The 15,914-nt window shown below is 44.6% G+C and overlaps 1 protein-coding gene across 28 annotated transcripts in view; it reads right to left on the bottom strand.

The window, feature by feature from the left end:
* The window catches only part of LOC121568909 (myosin-binding protein C, fast-type-like), a 45,932-nt gene that overhangs the window by 5,033 nt on the left and 24,985 nt on the right, over positions 1 to 15,914 (bottom strand). For 14 of the 28 annotated variants that reach the window (XM_045213441.1, XM_045213447.1, XM_045213452.1 and 11 more), the window contains 27 exons: positions 15,000 to 15,020; positions 14,639 to 14,653; positions 13,850 to 13,924; positions 13,547 to 13,695; positions 13,252 to 13,369; positions 12,968 to 13,016; positions 11,184 to 11,207; positions 10,696 to 10,752; positions 10,437 to 10,609; positions 10,066 to 10,198; positions 9,746 to 9,870; positions 8,368 to 8,473; positions 8,040 to 8,200; positions 7,661 to 7,826; positions 7,314 to 7,420; positions 7,179 to 7,208; positions 6,918 to 7,057; positions 6,518 to 6,677; positions 6,098 to 6,202; positions 5,688 to 5,876; positions 5,429 to 5,563; positions 5,095 to 5,262; positions 4,875 to 4,963; positions 4,434 to 4,629; positions 3,473 to 3,612; positions 3,067 to 3,226; positions 1,172 to 1,308 (listed from right to left, as the gene is read on the bottom strand). In XM_045213441.1, coding sequence (XP_045069376.1) covers positions 1,172 to 1,308; positions 3,067 to 3,226; positions 3,473 to 3,612; positions 4,434 to 4,629; positions 4,875 to 4,963; positions 5,095 to 5,262; positions 5,429 to 5,563; positions 5,688 to 5,876; positions 6,098 to 6,202; positions 6,518 to 6,677; positions 6,918 to 7,057; positions 7,179 to 7,208; positions 7,314 to 7,420; positions 7,661 to 7,826; positions 8,040 to 8,200; positions 8,368 to 8,473; positions 9,746 to 9,870; positions 10,066 to 10,198; positions 10,437 to 10,609; positions 10,696 to 10,752; positions 11,184 to 11,207; positions 12,968 to 13,016; positions 13,252 to 13,369; positions 13,547 to 13,695; positions 13,850 to 13,924; positions 14,639 to 14,653; positions 15,000 to 15,020 — 3,128 coding nt within the window. The remainder of the gene's footprint in view (positions 1 to 1,171; positions 1,309 to 3,066; positions 3,227 to 3,472; positions 3,613 to 4,433; positions 4,630 to 4,874; positions 4,964 to 5,094; positions 5,263 to 5,428; positions 5,564 to 5,687; positions 5,877 to 6,097; positions 6,203 to 6,517; positions 6,678 to 6,917; positions 7,058 to 7,178; positions 7,209 to 7,313; positions 7,421 to 7,660; positions 7,827 to 8,039; positions 8,201 to 8,367; positions 8,474 to 9,745; positions 9,871 to 10,065; positions 10,199 to 10,436; positions 10,610 to 10,695; positions 10,753 to 11,183; positions 11,208 to 12,967; positions 13,017 to 13,251; positions 13,370 to 13,546; positions 13,696 to 13,849; positions 13,925 to 14,638; positions 14,654 to 14,999; positions 15,021 to 15,914) is intronic. The other 14 variants (XM_045213465.1, XM_045213443.1, XM_045213451.1 and 11 more) reach the window with 3 other exon arrangements.

The following is a 15,914-nucleotide window of genomic DNA, read 5'->3' as shown; positions in this document are numbered from 1 at the left end:
CCATGAGAAACAAGATTATCTGGTCTGATGAAACCAAGATTGAACTCTTTGGCCTGAATGCCAAGCGTCACGTCTGGAGGAAACCTGGCACCATCCCTACGGTGAAGCATGGTGGTGGCAGCATCATGCTGTGGGGATGTTTTTCAGCGGCAGGGACTGGGAGACAAGTCAGGATCGAGGGAAAGATGAACGGAGCAAAGTACAGAGAGATCCTTGATGAAAACCTGCTCCAGAGCACTCAGGACCTCAGACTGGGGCGAAGGTTCACCTTCCAACAGGACAACGACCCTAAGCACACAGCCAAGACTACGCAGGAGTGGCTTCGGGACAAATCTCTCAATGTCCTTGAGTGGCCAAGCCAGATCCCGGACTTGAACCCGATCGAACATCTTTGGAGAGACCTGAATATAGCTGTGCAGCGACGCTCCCCATTCAACCTGACAGAGCTTGAAAGGATCTGCAGAGAAGAATGGGAGAAACTCCCCAAATACAGGTGTGCCAAGCTTGTAGCGTCATACCCTAGAAGATTCGAGGCTGTAATCACTGCCAAAGGTGCTTCAACAAAGTACTGAGTAAAGGGTCTGAATACTTCTGTAAATGTGATATTTCCGTTTTTTATTTTTAATAAATGTTTAAAAATGTCTAAAAACCTGTTTTTGCTTTGTCATTATGGGGTATTGTGTGTAGATTGAGGAGGGGAAGAAACAATTTAATCAATTTTAGAATAAGGCTGTAATGTAACAAAATGTGGAAAAAAGTGAAGGGGTCTGAATACGTTCCGAATGCACTGTATTAGTCGCGGGCTACCTGAAACATGAAACAGATAGGTGGGAGGGCATTCAGGCTGTTGCCAATTTATTAATGTGAAATTTGCCTAAATGGGTAATGGAAACATTTCAACCACTACATTTGTATTTTAGGTGTGACATCATTACGTCACACCTAACATTTTATCGACACAAGATAGTTAAATGGAAACGCACCCTAGCAGGCAATTGTCGCATCTATTTTCTATGCAAACTTTCAAAATGTCAAAAAAAATCACTGGACAAGTTAATGGAAACATAGCTTGTGACACACAAACGCACCTTCAAACAGCTTTTAGTTCTCGCTCTCCCAACACACACCTAATTACAAACACACTTAAACACCCCCCCGCACACATCCTCACCTTAGGGTAGGCCCGGACAGCACAGCTGATGGCAGTACTGTAGCCTGCAACGACACACCTGTCCACTAGGGGAGCTGTAAACTTGGGGGAGCCTCTCATGTCCTTCTCTTTGAAGGCTGGTTTGTTGTACTCCAGATCTGAGGGAGGGGGGTGGATATGGATGGGGACTGTGATGGCTGTGTTTAGCAGGCTATATAATAATAATAATAATAATAATAATAATAATAATAATAATAATAATAATAAATGCCATTTAGCAGGTGCTTTTATCCAAAGGGACTTACAGTCATCCGTGCATACATTTTACGTTTGGGGGGTCCCAGGAATCGAACCCACTATCCTGGCATTACAAGCGGCATGCTTTAGCTTTATCAACTGAGCTACAGAGGACCACATGGTATATCATGTTACCCTATTATAACTACATACTACATTTGGTATAGTATGGTGTAGTGTAGTGTAGTACAGTGGTTCTCAAACTGGGGGTCCCGAAACCCCGGGGGGTCGCGAGAAGGTTTTGGGGGGTCACGAGTTTGAAACTGAATGTGAAAAAAAAAAAATCACACATATTTTAAATCAGCTACATACCATTTGTAATTTTATATTTCAAAATGGTTACTAACATAGGCCTACGGTATTGCACCAAATTGTTGTCTCAAAAACATCTTATCTATGCTTCAGAACCAAAAAGTTGCGCGTCTTTACTGTTGACCAATGACCAGTCATCAGCATTGACACACAAAGGTGGGTGTATATCCAGATTAGTGACCAGAAAGCACTTGTTAAAATGTCTCTGGTTTTGCCTGGCAAAAGCATAGTACGTTTAAATCATCCACATAAAATAAAGTTTAGCAATCTGCTACGAACACATATTTGCCAGAACAATAGGCTACCTGGCGATTTAATTGATAATTTTAATATTCACTTGTGATATATACTTGTGAATGATGCCCAGGTTGTGTGCAGTAAGGCAAGAAACGCATGCAACTTTTAAAAATTAACACCTCATGTAGCCTAGCCCATAGGCTTATATGTTTTGATAAGGTTTGTATCATACAACTAAAGTGGCCAAATAACTTATTAAAATTAAGCACATTAATCCACTTTACAACCAGTGTAGAGTCTAACTGGCATACATAGGGGGCGCGTGAGTTTCAAGTTTGGAGAAGATAATTTTCACCATAAAAATGCACCTTTATAATAAAGCATTACATGCATAATCTCATTTGCGGTTACTTTTGAGAATGGTGTTTTCCTGCTAATTGATTGCATTTTGGAACATTTGCGCTTATAGCCTACTGTCATGTGCACATTGCTGCGCTTATAATGTGAAGAAATAGCCTAATAGTTTATCAACATTTTAAACTAAACGTTCTGATCTGTTGCATCAGCCTCATTGCTTTTAAAACGTTTTCTGATGCTAGTGGTTGTATTAATTTGGGATCTATCGCATCCCACAACTGTCCCAGACTAAGTTTGGAATATTTCTTTCTCACACAGAAGGCCAAGTTGACCAATAGAATAGGTGAACTTTTGTACTATGGGGGATAGTAGATTGTAGATTGACATACTATAGGCTTGTGCTTACCCTAACCATGGTTTCCATCCGATCCTGCAACCTCCGATACATACAGGTAGGCCATATGATCCTGCTTGCTCTGGACTCCAGAGAAGTGACATGATATCCCTAGTTGATATTGGCTGCTATTAGCTATGAATGACCTTCATCTCAAAATGCTGGTGTAAAACACAGTTTATTTCTATATCTTGCATTTTGAAAGTGTATCACTGTTTATGGCTGTAATGACAGGCTACATTTGCGCAGCGATTGTGAGCGCGTGTTTGCGTGAGCATGCACAGGGGCTATAGTATGGTGTAGCATTGTAGTGTATTACCTGTTTTTCCTATGATGGCAGTGTTCTTGCTGAAGGCCACCTCATCGCTCAGGCCACAGATGTTCTCACTGAACACACGGAAGGAGTACTCGTTCCCCATGACAAGGTCAGACACTGTGCAGCTGGGCCGGCGGTTGTGCTCATACACCGTGAACCAACCCTGACCAGAGAGAGAAGGAGAGGGAGAGGGAGAGGGAGGGAGGGAGAGAGAGAAAAAGGAAGATGTTTACAGAGAAGTAGAGAGGTTGAAAAAGAAGGAGAGGAGATGTGGATATATAGAGGCAGATGTTTGAGAACAGAGGATGAGGGAAGTGAGGGCAGAGAAGGAGAGGTGAGGTGGATACACAGTATAGAAAGAGAGAGCTATAGAGAGAGATGAGGAAAGACAGAGGAGGGAGTTGGAGACCTGGGTCTTCTTGTCAGCCTTCTGGATGGTGTAGCCGGTGATATCAGTGTTGCCTGTGTCTTTGGGGGGCTTCCACTCCAGAGCAGCGTTGAAGCCCCACACATCTGTTACCATCACATTTATAGGAGGACCTGGCTTGTCTGTGTGTGGGGAGGGGGGGAGAGCGAGAGCGAGAGGGAGATAGGGAGAGAGGGAGAGGAAAGGAGGAAAAAGTAGGAAGGAGGAAGTACATCTGTGTGTCAGAGAGAGAGAGAGATCTCTTTTAACAGACAAACAGACAGCGAAAATGGAGCATGTGGAGTGTGTCTCATGTACGTCAGTACTCCAGGATGTTTGTCATTAATCCTGGTCTCTGCCGTGCTGCTGCTGCTGTGACTAAACGTGTGTGGGGGCTGATCTGAAGAGGCTGGCCCTCTCATTAGCTCACCTCCCAGCAGGGGAAAGGAGACCAAGGCCCCTAATCCCACCCTACTCCCAGTCTACACACCAATAATCCCAACGGAACCCCACCGCATAATCTCCCCACCCAGCCACACAGCACCCTGACCCTCACACGGGTGCTAAGAGGAGCAGGAACGAGGGGAAAGAGGGGAGGGAGGGAGCAAAGCGACGGTACGGTGGCAGTCAGGGCAGGAGGGAAGGATTGAGAAGAGGAGAGGAAGAGACTAATCAGCCTCTTTGATGATTCCCACCCTCCTTTGGAGTCTTAGATCCCCTCCGAGGATTAAATGAGGAATTATCATCAAATTAAACTCTGGGGTGTCATCCTAGATTTAAGTCATTGCATCATACTGGCTCCATATTTGACTGTAATAAGTAGTAAAACATACTAGGTATAGTCACTGAAGGGTGAGCGGAGACATACAGTTATATATAGCTTGCATCCCAAATGGAACCCTATTCCCTATATAGTGCACTACTTTTGACCAGATCCCCAATGATGTTGGTGCCAGTGACTGACCTACGACCTGGATGTGTATGTCAGCCTTGTCCTGCATGTTGTCTATCTGGACAGACAGGGTGTACTTCCCAGAGTGGTCCCTTTCTGCCGAGCGGATGAACAGGATGGTGTCAAAGTCACTGGTGCGGATGCCCACCGATTTATTCTCCAGGGGCTCACCGTCTTTCAACCAGTTGACCACGGGGCGAGGCTTCCCCTGGGGGGAAAAATATTTACTGAATTAAAGAGTGAGACGCTGCTACAGGAGAAGTGGAGGAGGAACACCCAAAAGAGAGAAAGGTGTTGACTGGCAAGAATATCTCATTTTCTGACTGTTTAGTTTTGGCATTACAGGACAATGTTTGCTCTTCTTTTCACACACTGAGACCCAGCTAACATGAAGTCAGCCCTGTCTCTAGCCCGGGGAAGGTTACTACTGTGTGGTGCTGGCTGTTCTCAGACCTGGAAGGGGATGACCAAGTTGATCTTCTCGCCCACTTTCCTGATGAACTTGGTTCTTAGCTGGCGAGGCAGGCGGATCTTTGGGTACTCTGAGACATGGAGGGAGACAGAGAGGAATGTCAACATAGAAGTAATGGAAGTGGGTGTGTTTACTGTGTGTGTCAGAGGTCTATGGAGAAGTGTGTGTGTGCGTGCGTCCATGCAAGCGTGTGAGTCTGACCCATGATCTCTCTGATGGTGACAGACTGTTTCAAGGTGCAGGGGGGGCTGCGTCCAGCGATATTCATAGCCACCACTCTGAACAAGAGCTTCTCTCCTGTTGGCAGCCCCTTCACACGGTACGTGTTCTTGTCCACTGGCTCCTTATTGGCCACCACCCAGTTATCCTCTAAGGGATGGACCAATAGCAGAAGAGCATTCATTATCATCCACTTAGAAATGAGATGGTTTATCTATAGAGTTTTATAGGAATTCTACAGAGGAATTTTATGGGAGAGATTAGTGAATTAGAAGAAATTATAATATTATTCTGCAACCCCAAAATCCTCCTTCACCTCCTTCTTTGCACCACTCGATTATGTACCCGTCAACGCCCCCTGCTCCAACCCTCTCTGGTGGACGCCACTTCAGGGCACAGGTGCTGTCTGTCACATCCTCCACCGTCAGACGAGTGGGCTCACTGGTAGGGGCTGAGAGACAGAGGCAGAGAGAGAATAGATAAAAGGAGAGGAAGACAGAGGTAAACTGTATAAGTAGAGTATCAGGAGATTGAAAGGCTCCTCTCCACTGCTCTAGTAATAAGTGTCTACCCACCGATGGGCATGAAGGGCTTGGAGTTGCCGCTGGGCTGGGAGATGCCGATCCCATTGACAGCAAACACCCTCATCTCATAAAAAACACCCTCAATCATCTTCTTAGCCTCGTACGTGGTTGACTCAAACACCTCAAAGTTCAGCTTGGTCCACCTGGAGGAACCCTGCTTCTTCCTCTCCATCAGGTAGCCTGCGAGTGACATCATCACAGAGCAACATTACATCATTACAGTCTGACATCATCAGAGTGACATCACAGAGCGACATTACATAATCATAGAGCGACATCATCACAGAACGACATCATTAGATTTTACCAATGTAATGAGAGAGATTAACAGATAGCTGATAACCATGAGGAAAGAGAGATTGATAGCTTAATAGATAGATGTAAAAATAGGAAAGGTGCACCTTTGACGGGCGAACCCCCATCAAATTTGGGGGGATCCCATGTAATGGTGGCTGTGTCCTCGCCAACTCCCATACACTTGACGTTCTCTGGAGGGTTAGGCACATCTGGAGGGGACAGGAGAAACAGTCAGGACAGGACATAGGGGTGGCTATGTTCTCACCAGCTCAGAATGGGTTCTAACTTAATGTCAATTAATGTCACATCTATTATTGAATCACTCTTACTGAATTGTTTTTTAAATATATGTTTACCTCTATTGCATAAGAAGGGGAGAACAAATTATAGAGAGAGAAAAAGGAGAGAGCAGGGAGATGTGGGGGAAAGAGGAGAGCAGGAAAGGCAAGGGGACAGAAGTGAAGAGGGGAGAGTAGTAGACTGGAAAGAGAGAGGGGAGAGAGGAGAGAGAGAGTACCACTGACCAACGATCTTGATGGTGAGCTCAGCCCTGTCCTCTCCGGCTGGGTTGGTCACTATGATGGAGTACCGGCCCTCGTCTGGCCTCTCCGCCCCCTCAATGACAAAGCTGCTCAGAGTGGTCCTGGTCTCCACCCTCACTCTGCCCTCCGCCTCCGATATCACCTAGAGACAGGAACAGGGAGGGCACTTAGACTACTGGACTGACACTGTCTGGTGATTCAGCTACTGGGTGTAACCTGGACACACTATTTCATCTTTCTCTCAGAGTCTTGCATGGTCTAATGGTTGGTTAATGTGAGTGACACCCTGCCTTTGATGCCCCCCTTCCTTAGAGAGGCATGCTGGGGCAGGGGTTTGATGTGTGTGTGTGAGGAGGATGTAACAGAAATACTAGATCCTCACAGTGTCTCCTTTCATCCAACACACGGTGGGGACAGGCTCTCCTGTGATCTCCACATCAAGGCGGAGCTTGTTGCCAGCCACCACAACAATAGTGTTCTTGCTGCCCGTGCTACTGGTGTCCAGGTGAATTTTGGGAGGGTCTGTGAGGGGCGGAGGAATGTCAGTGAGGGACGGGTGGTCCTGGGTGATTATCACAGTATTAAATACAGTGTAATAAATAGGTAACGCCAACGGATGATAGGAGACAATAGCCACACCTACCTTGGCGTGGAACATAGTCAATCTTGATTTCTGAGGGAAACAGGGAAAACACATGAATCAGTATCATTTAAATGTAGGCTCTGCTTCATTGTACTCAGTAAAACTTAGGAGAGTCTCTCTCTCTCTCTCTCTCACCAATGAAGTTGAGTTTAGCGGAGAGGGAGAGTGCGTATCCTTCAGGGACAAAGGTGTAGTTTCCTTCGTCCTGCGGCTTCACGTCATCAATCGTCAGCTTGTGGATCCTGGAGAACAAACGGCAACCCAATGTTACCAAGGAGACAACAGACACTCGCAGTGACCCACAATTATGCAAAGCACAGTTACCCTTGCAACATGCTCCATAATGCAAAATCAAGTCAAAAATAGAATATGTACTGTACTGACAAGGTCCCATGGAGAAGGAGAATTTGAGGATGTTCAAGCCTGTCTGAAGTTATTTAAACTCAATGACCCCCCAAAGCCCCAGCAATGTGACGCCATACCTTCCGATGTGTGACATCTTGATGCGGTTGCCGGGTTTGACCTCCACACCGTCCTTGAACCACTTGCCCACCACCTTCTCATCAGACACCTCACACTTGAACACGGCCTGTTCACACGCCTTCACCGACAGGTCAGCTATACTCTGCAGAACCTCCAGCTCCTTGGCTGAGCACCAGGGGCAGAGATGAAGGGAAGGAGAGGGAAAGATACAGAAAATAAAGCAGAAAGAGACAGAAAAGAAAACAGAAAGAGACAGAAAAGAAAGCAGAAAGAGACAGAAAAGAAAGCAGAGAGAGAAAGCATTTCGGACTCTTCCGAAAATGAAGTTAATAAAAAATTAACTTTTTTAGTATACTGTATGATATCTGAAAGTGGTACCTTCCACTTCCAGTTCTCCTTTGGATTCTCCCCCGTTAGTGTAAACATAGTACATTCCGATGTCCTCTATGGTTGCTTCACTGATGACCAGAGTGTGTTTCTTCCCATCCTTCTTTATCCTGTACTTCCCATCCTTGGTCAGCTCAACTCCATCTTTCATCCTGAGAATGGGTGAAACACACACAGACATAGAAATAGTGTTTAACAGTTGTGAGAGACACATACACACACAAATGCCACAGCTGTAACAGAGATTGATAGATAGATAGATTGATTGATTAGTTACTTAGTCATTTGACTAAAAAGGGTATTAGTATGAGTCCCTCACCATTTGACGTTGGCTCCTTCCTCTGACACCTCACACTCAAACTCCACCTTCTCTCCCACCACTACGTGCACGTCGTCCAGCAGCTTGGTGATGGTGACCGGGGGCTCTGTGGAGACACAGACGTCAACACAACTCATACACCTCATACAAACACCAGGGGGCAGTTACACACACACACACACACACACACACACACACACACACACACACACACACACACACACACACACACACACAAACACACACAACCACACTTACAGGAAAACTCAACACCAAAGTAAGCAGAAGAATAAGGCAGAAGAAGTGGAAGAATGATGAAGCTGAACATTTCATGGCACAGCACTGTATGCTGAGCTAACACAAAGACACGCACATGTAACATGTACCAGTCCGCTCCAGGATTCGATACCATGTTTCACAACAACACAATGTACTCCATAGTCTCCGTTAATACTGCTATAGAAACAGAAAACTGAGCTGTTGTGGTACGGGGGAGACACTACCTCAGGTCTCCGGGAAGGTGACATCATCATCATTGTGTCAATGTGTGATGCTAAGCTAGCATCCGTTAGCTACCATCCTCTACATGCACCTCCCTCTGACCTCCTTCTTTTCCGCAGCAACCTCAGCAGATGATAGACATCAACTCTGGGATCTGAGTCACGGCACCACTGTAACATGTACCGTCCGCCGCGGGATTCCATACAGTACCATGCTCACAACAACAACACAACAACGTACTCAGAAGTTTCCGCCAGAACCGCTATACCACAAAAGCCCTGGATGCTTTTTGGTGCGGGGGGGGCGACAGTACTTCAGGTCTCCGGAAGGTGACTGAACAGTGTGATCGATGCTAAGCTAGCTTCCACTAGCTGCCATCCGCTACACACACGTACACCTTCTCTCACGTTAAGATACATCAACATGTACGGCATTGATATAAACACTGACAGAAGCAACAGGGACGTCTAAATAACCACAACAACATACAGTACACTGTGGTGGTCGCACTGGAATGGTGTCTGTGTGGTGAAAGCTTACCCGTTGCTGTAGGGTCTGATAATGCAAAAACAGGATGAAATGAGTGGGCACAGAGAGAGAGCAAAGCACATGATGATTGAGAGCAAATGCATCTTTGCCCCTCTACCCAAAATCAACGAGACACACAGAACACGCATAAGACACGCTACAAACTGGACAACAAATACAGGACGACAATGTTGTACAGACATACTGTTCATAGACATTAATACACACATACAAACATTTACACATATACTGCATTCACAGTAAATGTTGACAGACACTACACACTCAAAGACACTGAACTAAGCAGGGAACAACTCCCTCCCCTCATGTCAAGATGCTGAGTGTTTACCTTTGACAAAGACTTCCGTGAAGCTCTTCTCCTCTCCCACCACACACTCATAGGCTGCATCGTCAGACAGGTTGCACTTGTTGATGGTGAGTGTCCGTTTGTTGCCCACGCACTCAAACACATACCTGACATGACAGACAGACAGGGCAGAGAGAGACACTGGCAGAAAACAGAGAGGACAGACAGAGACACTAGTGATCGAGTGTCGCTCACTCAACCCATCGACAAATGAATGACTCACGCTCATATAGTCAAATATACTGACAATCACGCATGTTCACACACACACACACACACACACACAAAGCAGCCTGTCTCACTTGGCGGAGGGTTTGATCTCCACTCCGTTCTTCAGCCATTTGACCTGAGTGTTGGGGTCATGGAGCTCAACATGCATCTGGGTCCTCTTGCCCTTGTCCACGGAGTAACACTGCTCTAGCTTCTTCAGGAAGGCTGAGTGACGGGAAAGAACCACTGTTATGTCTCCAGCCTTTACACACCAGACACAACAACCAGAATAACCCCAGCAACACAATACACCAGACTACTTCCCTTATAGAGCCCCTCGGGCATTCACTATAGTACTGCATTCCCTTTCCCAAACACTCTCAAGTATAAATGCCCACGGCTTGCCTACTTCCTCCTCCAGTATCTCTCTCTCCCCCCTCCCTCCCTCTTTCTCTCCCCTCACCGTCACTCTTCTTGGGTTCCACCTTCTTCATCTTCTTCAGTCTCTTGAGCAGGCCCCTGAGGTCTGTGATGCCGTAGTCAAAGGCGATCTTCTCATAGTCACATGGTTTAGCATCCTTCAGGATCTCCCACACATCCACTTCCTCTTTGGGCTCGTCCCTCGCCTTTTTTTCCCTGAAAGAGAGGGGGAGAGGAGATTGATTGTGTGAGAGTGTGAGAGTATGTGTGATTGCTCGTAATGGAGTTAACTCCACTCCTACCTTTTTTTGAGGAGGGCACTGAAGTCCAGGTCACCTGCATCCTCTCCTGCATCTCCCCTGGGGACAAGAAAGGGTACGAGTGGGAGAATTAGGTTTCCTACAGTGTTAGGTCAGGTCAGGTTAGAGGAGTCGTTCATTTAAAAAATAATATACAGTATACTGTACATACAAATATACATGTTGTATATTAAGGTTTTACTTATGATCAATCAACAATGAATATCTGTGCTATTTCAATGCTATAGTGGTGAATCATTGTTTGTTTACAAAAAATATGGATGTGGACAGATGGTACTACACTGTACTGTGCAAAGACGAACACACACACACACACACACATTCACTTTCTCTGACGTAAAGACACATCAACGATATAGTATTGATATAAAAGTCATAACAACAGGGACGGAATTCCCATATACACACAAATATACAGACAGTACACTGTGATCGCACAGTATTGCACAGTGTCTGTAGCCATGGCTTACCCTTTTTTGGCGCCTTTTATGCCTCTGATAACACAAAACAGGATGGTAATGAGTGAGCATATAGAGCATAGTGGGATGAATAAGTGCATACTGACACTTTACCCGCCTAAATTCAATGGGACATAAAAACCAGCATACTAGTGTACACACACACACACATTTGAACACACAGTAACAAATAGAGGTCAATACTGAATGTAACCCACACACCGATACACTGTACATGTACAAGGCTGTACATTGACACATATATACACAGTAGATACTGTGTAAATGTACACATAACACACACACACACAGGTGGAACACACAGGTACTGCTGATACACACCCACACAGCACTTTTCTTACACTCACATAAAGATCCACACATATGACACCTCATGATTGCATCTCTAATGTATGCCACTAGTTCCACTTGAGGCCTTTTCAAAGGGCCACACTCAGACAGACATACAGTACCAGAAATAGCCTCACATGACAAAGAACACATGAGGGGAAGCAAGGGCTATTTCAGATCTGAACACACACAGTGGACAGATGAAGAATTCCAAAGGTGGGAATATGGAAGCACACGAAGATAATCCCAAAGAATGGATTCTGAACACACACAATGGATTCAGGTTCTGGAAGAAGCTTAGGACAAGGCTGCCTTATAACAGAGAGGCAGCAAGGCCAGATGCGGAATCGCTGAGGAGGAGGATGGGGGTACACACGGATGAATCGCAATGACTGGATTCTCCATACTTACTGACAGTGGGAGTTGGAACGCAAAGACCGCCACATACTGTGGCAAGGTCAACACTAACCCATCCACAACCTTTGTGGTGTGGAAGGTTATTTGGCATCTTGGGTTTTCAAGCTTTAATTCACGCTTGTATCTCATCTCTTTTTTCATATCTTTTAATTTTTGTAAAAAATTTTTTTACCGAAATTCACAAAATAAACACAAAAACACAATATGAAATGGTCCTTTGCACGTTGTGTTTCCTTTCTTACCCTTGCTTTTTGTATTTTTGTCTGATTAGGAGAGGAAATCATATTTGAAACAGTGACTAGAGCGAACTGACTGGCGGCAGCACCATGCCAACAAACACAGAGGGATTTTCTACAGCTTTACAGCGAGAGACAGAGCTGCTGCACACATACTGAAACACAAGTCTTTGGAGACAGGGAAGAGAAGACACCCGAATACAGAGATACAGACATACAGGGATATACATACTGAACAGACACAGAAATAGAAACACATGGTCACATAATGTACAACTGACACACAAACAAACATACAGGTTAGTCACAGAGACACACCAGTAAGTCACAGAGACACACCAGTAAGTCACAGAGACACAACAGTAAGTCACAGAGACACACCAGTAAGTCACAGAGACACACCAGTAAGTCACAGAGACACACCAGTAAGTCACAGAGACACACCAGTAAGTCACAGAGACACACCAGTAAGTCACAGAGACACACCAGTAAGTGACAGATACACACCAGTAAGTGACAGATACACAAATAGACATGAATGTACAGATAAAGACATAAAGAAAAGGCAGATGTATAGTACAATGACAGACATATAGTGAAGCCAAAACACACAGACACCATAGACACCTACAAACACAGATATGGGAGCCAGAAAGACAGTCAGGGGAATATATACTCACAGAGAGGGACAGATGCCCAGAGGCAAAGATAGAGAGAATAACCAACATATGTGAGGTGGGAGAGAATGACAGATGATATGTTGAATGGAACCACCCTGACAGTGACACTCACGATCGCTTGAAGGCATCCAGGATGTTGGCGGGCTGCTCCTCTTGTACGGCTGAAACATGACAGAGAGAGGGAACGGTGATAGGAGCACTGGACTAACTGACAGACAGTTGAAAAATCTGGATGAATAATGGACTGAGTACTGACACTGAATAACATCTACCTGCCACATCATTATACATACTGTATCAAATATTGAATGACTTACTGACACACTCACTGACCACAGGTTAAGTGACAGATACACTAACTAAATGGCTGACAATGATGGCCTGGGAGGGACCCACCTTCCACTGTGACTTCAAATGTACAGCTGTCACACTTGTCTTTGGAGGTGACCTCACAGCGGTAGCCACCTGCATCTCCTTCCACTACTTTTATGATGCTCATCTCATATGTGTAGACCTGGTTGAGATGGTGAGAGAGGAAGACATACACCCTTACAATATATACACGCACACACACGGTGCACACACACACACACGGTAAACACGGTACACACACAAAAGAGTAACACAGATGTACAGTAGACTTTCACTTGTGCAGATTTGAGAGAATGTGAAAACAGTGATACACACACACCTTTGAGTTCCTGTCATAGGCCTCTTTAAACTGCACATGCTTGCCGGCCTTGCTACCCAGGTCCAGCCACTTCCCTTTCAGCCATTTCATGTTGGGCTTCCTCAGCAGGTCAGATGAGTCCACTTTAGCCACAAAGGTGACGTTCTTCCCTGCCACCCACAATTTACATCAACAGTCAGCAATTCTAACCTCTAGATACTGGTGTTGTTAGGATTCTTATGTATGATCCGTATGTGAGTGTCAATCCAAACTTCAGAGTGCTACAGTATGTCTCAGAGAGGGGGAAGAGGGCCGGGGTCTCACCTTTGATTACTGTAGTGCTCTCTGGCCTCTCTACAAATAGTCCGGTCAGCTCGGACTGCCCCCCTGGGACAGTCTCTAAAAATAGGAAGAGGTCATAGATGTCAGGGGTTAGAACAATGTCATGGATGACTGCTCATCAGACATCATAGACACAACAACATCAGTAAACAGACAAATAGAGACAGTAGAACAAACATTAGACCAAAGCATCTAACCTTTGTTTATAAATCCCTCTATCTTGTTGTTCTTTCATCCATTAATTTATTTATATTTTGTCTACTAGGCAGCAACATCAAAGGTCAGAGGTAAAGCTTGCCTTTGTTCACCCTGTGACTTATTGAGACTTCTTGTATCCACATTTAGCAACAGCTTTTCCCAAAGACAGAGAAAAGTGCTGCAGCAAATGTTTCCACTCCCTGAAATGTCTCCGCTATTATAATGGGTGATCATGAGAAATCATGTCACATGACATCAGTCTTGTATTTAACTGAGGGTCAGTATCCAAGCGTCTAGTCAAAACCAGAAGAGGGCCTCTAACAGCAGTAAGGTAAGCCCTCCAGGGAATGAACAAGGAACTAAAAACACATATGAAGACATGTTTATCCATCCCTTTCCACTAGTCATCTCCCACTTTGACAAAAGTAAATATAGCTCTTTAATGTTGTGATATTATCAAAGCATGACTGCTTGCTCCTGTTCCTTTACGTGCTCCCTCCTTTTCAAAAAAGGATTGCATTGTTTTGTGTCAGCAGAGAGACAAATACAAGCTTAAGTATTTGTTTGTCTTACCATCATCAGGCAATTCTGTTTCAGGAAGAAAGAGAGAGAAACACAGCGAGGGAACACATTAGCTACAGTATCTTTACTGTAATCTGAAAGATGAGCGTCTACTGAGCAGTTATGAAAACCTGACCTGCAGGTGCTCTCTCTCACACACACAAAACTTCTCTCTCTTCTCTCTCTAACTTGGATGAACATTTCCTTTCTTTTCAAAATTGAGGTAAAAACTAAACGGTTAATGAGTTATTTCCTCAGTCGTCAAATTCAAACTTCAAACCAGTTGGTAACACTGTACTCATCATTACTATTATTGAGAATTTAGGGGAATTATTAACGATGCAAACGGAAAACAATCTATTTGTTCTCTCACCTTCTGAATCTGACAAGAGCTCTACGGAAAAAGAGAGTTTATAAGCATAGAGAAGTAAGTAAAAAGCCATATCGATTGACCAATCGAGTAGAGTGAGTAGGACCCCGGGTGAGCATTCATCGGGTGAAAAGGTTGTCGAGAGAATGGAACAAGGGTCAGGAGTCAAGTGAGGTCATGCACCTCCATAAACTCAGAGAGTCACACCGCCTATGACCCTCTCTCTGCTTTTATGGGCTCAGTTAATTTTATTGGAATCAAGTGACCCCTGTGCACAGATCCAGGCTCAGTTCTGTAGTGTGATTTAAATCGTTTCAGTTAGAATGTGAGTAAGTCAAGCTGATCCTGGAACAGCACCCAAGGGACACTTTGCCTTCAGCTCTTTACACCATATCGCTCTCACATTGGAAACTCACTGCGGTTTGAAACTGTGAGAGGTTGGGAGTGCAGCGATATACAACACCTTAAAATGGAACAGCAGAACCGGCAACCATCAAAACCATCCAAATTCTTCAGTCAGATTATTATGGGGGATAATGCGTATTATAGGAAATATTACTGCAGGTAAATATCACTTAATTCATTATTACTGTAACACTTCAGGAACAGATAATACCTTGATATTTCAGATCAACATATTTTGCAATACAGTACTTACAGTGATGAATGATAAGGGATATGGTATTGTGCAGGAACAGTATTTGAACTAACCCAACAAAAAACAGCAAAACTTGTCATCAACTTATCCTTCTATTAAACCATTAACTTAGTAAGTGCACAAATACACACGTCACGATATATACCCAGAGTAAATATATACAGTATATATCATTTTGTAATTTGTAATTTAGATGATGCTTTCACTCTGCATCAATTTCAAGTCAAGGTCATTTGATGTTTAATACAATTCCTTCACTT

The sequence above is a fragment of the Coregonus clupeaformis genome, unplaced genomic scaffold, assembly GCF_020615455.1.
Source record: "Coregonus clupeaformis isolate EN_2021a unplaced genomic scaffold, ASM2061545v1 scaf0112, whole genome shotgun sequence".
Lineage (NCBI taxonomy): Eukaryota > Metazoa > Chordata > Actinopteri > Salmoniformes > Salmonidae > Coregonus > Coregonus clupeaformis.
This window is presented reverse-complemented; position numbering and strand designations above follow the sequence as displayed.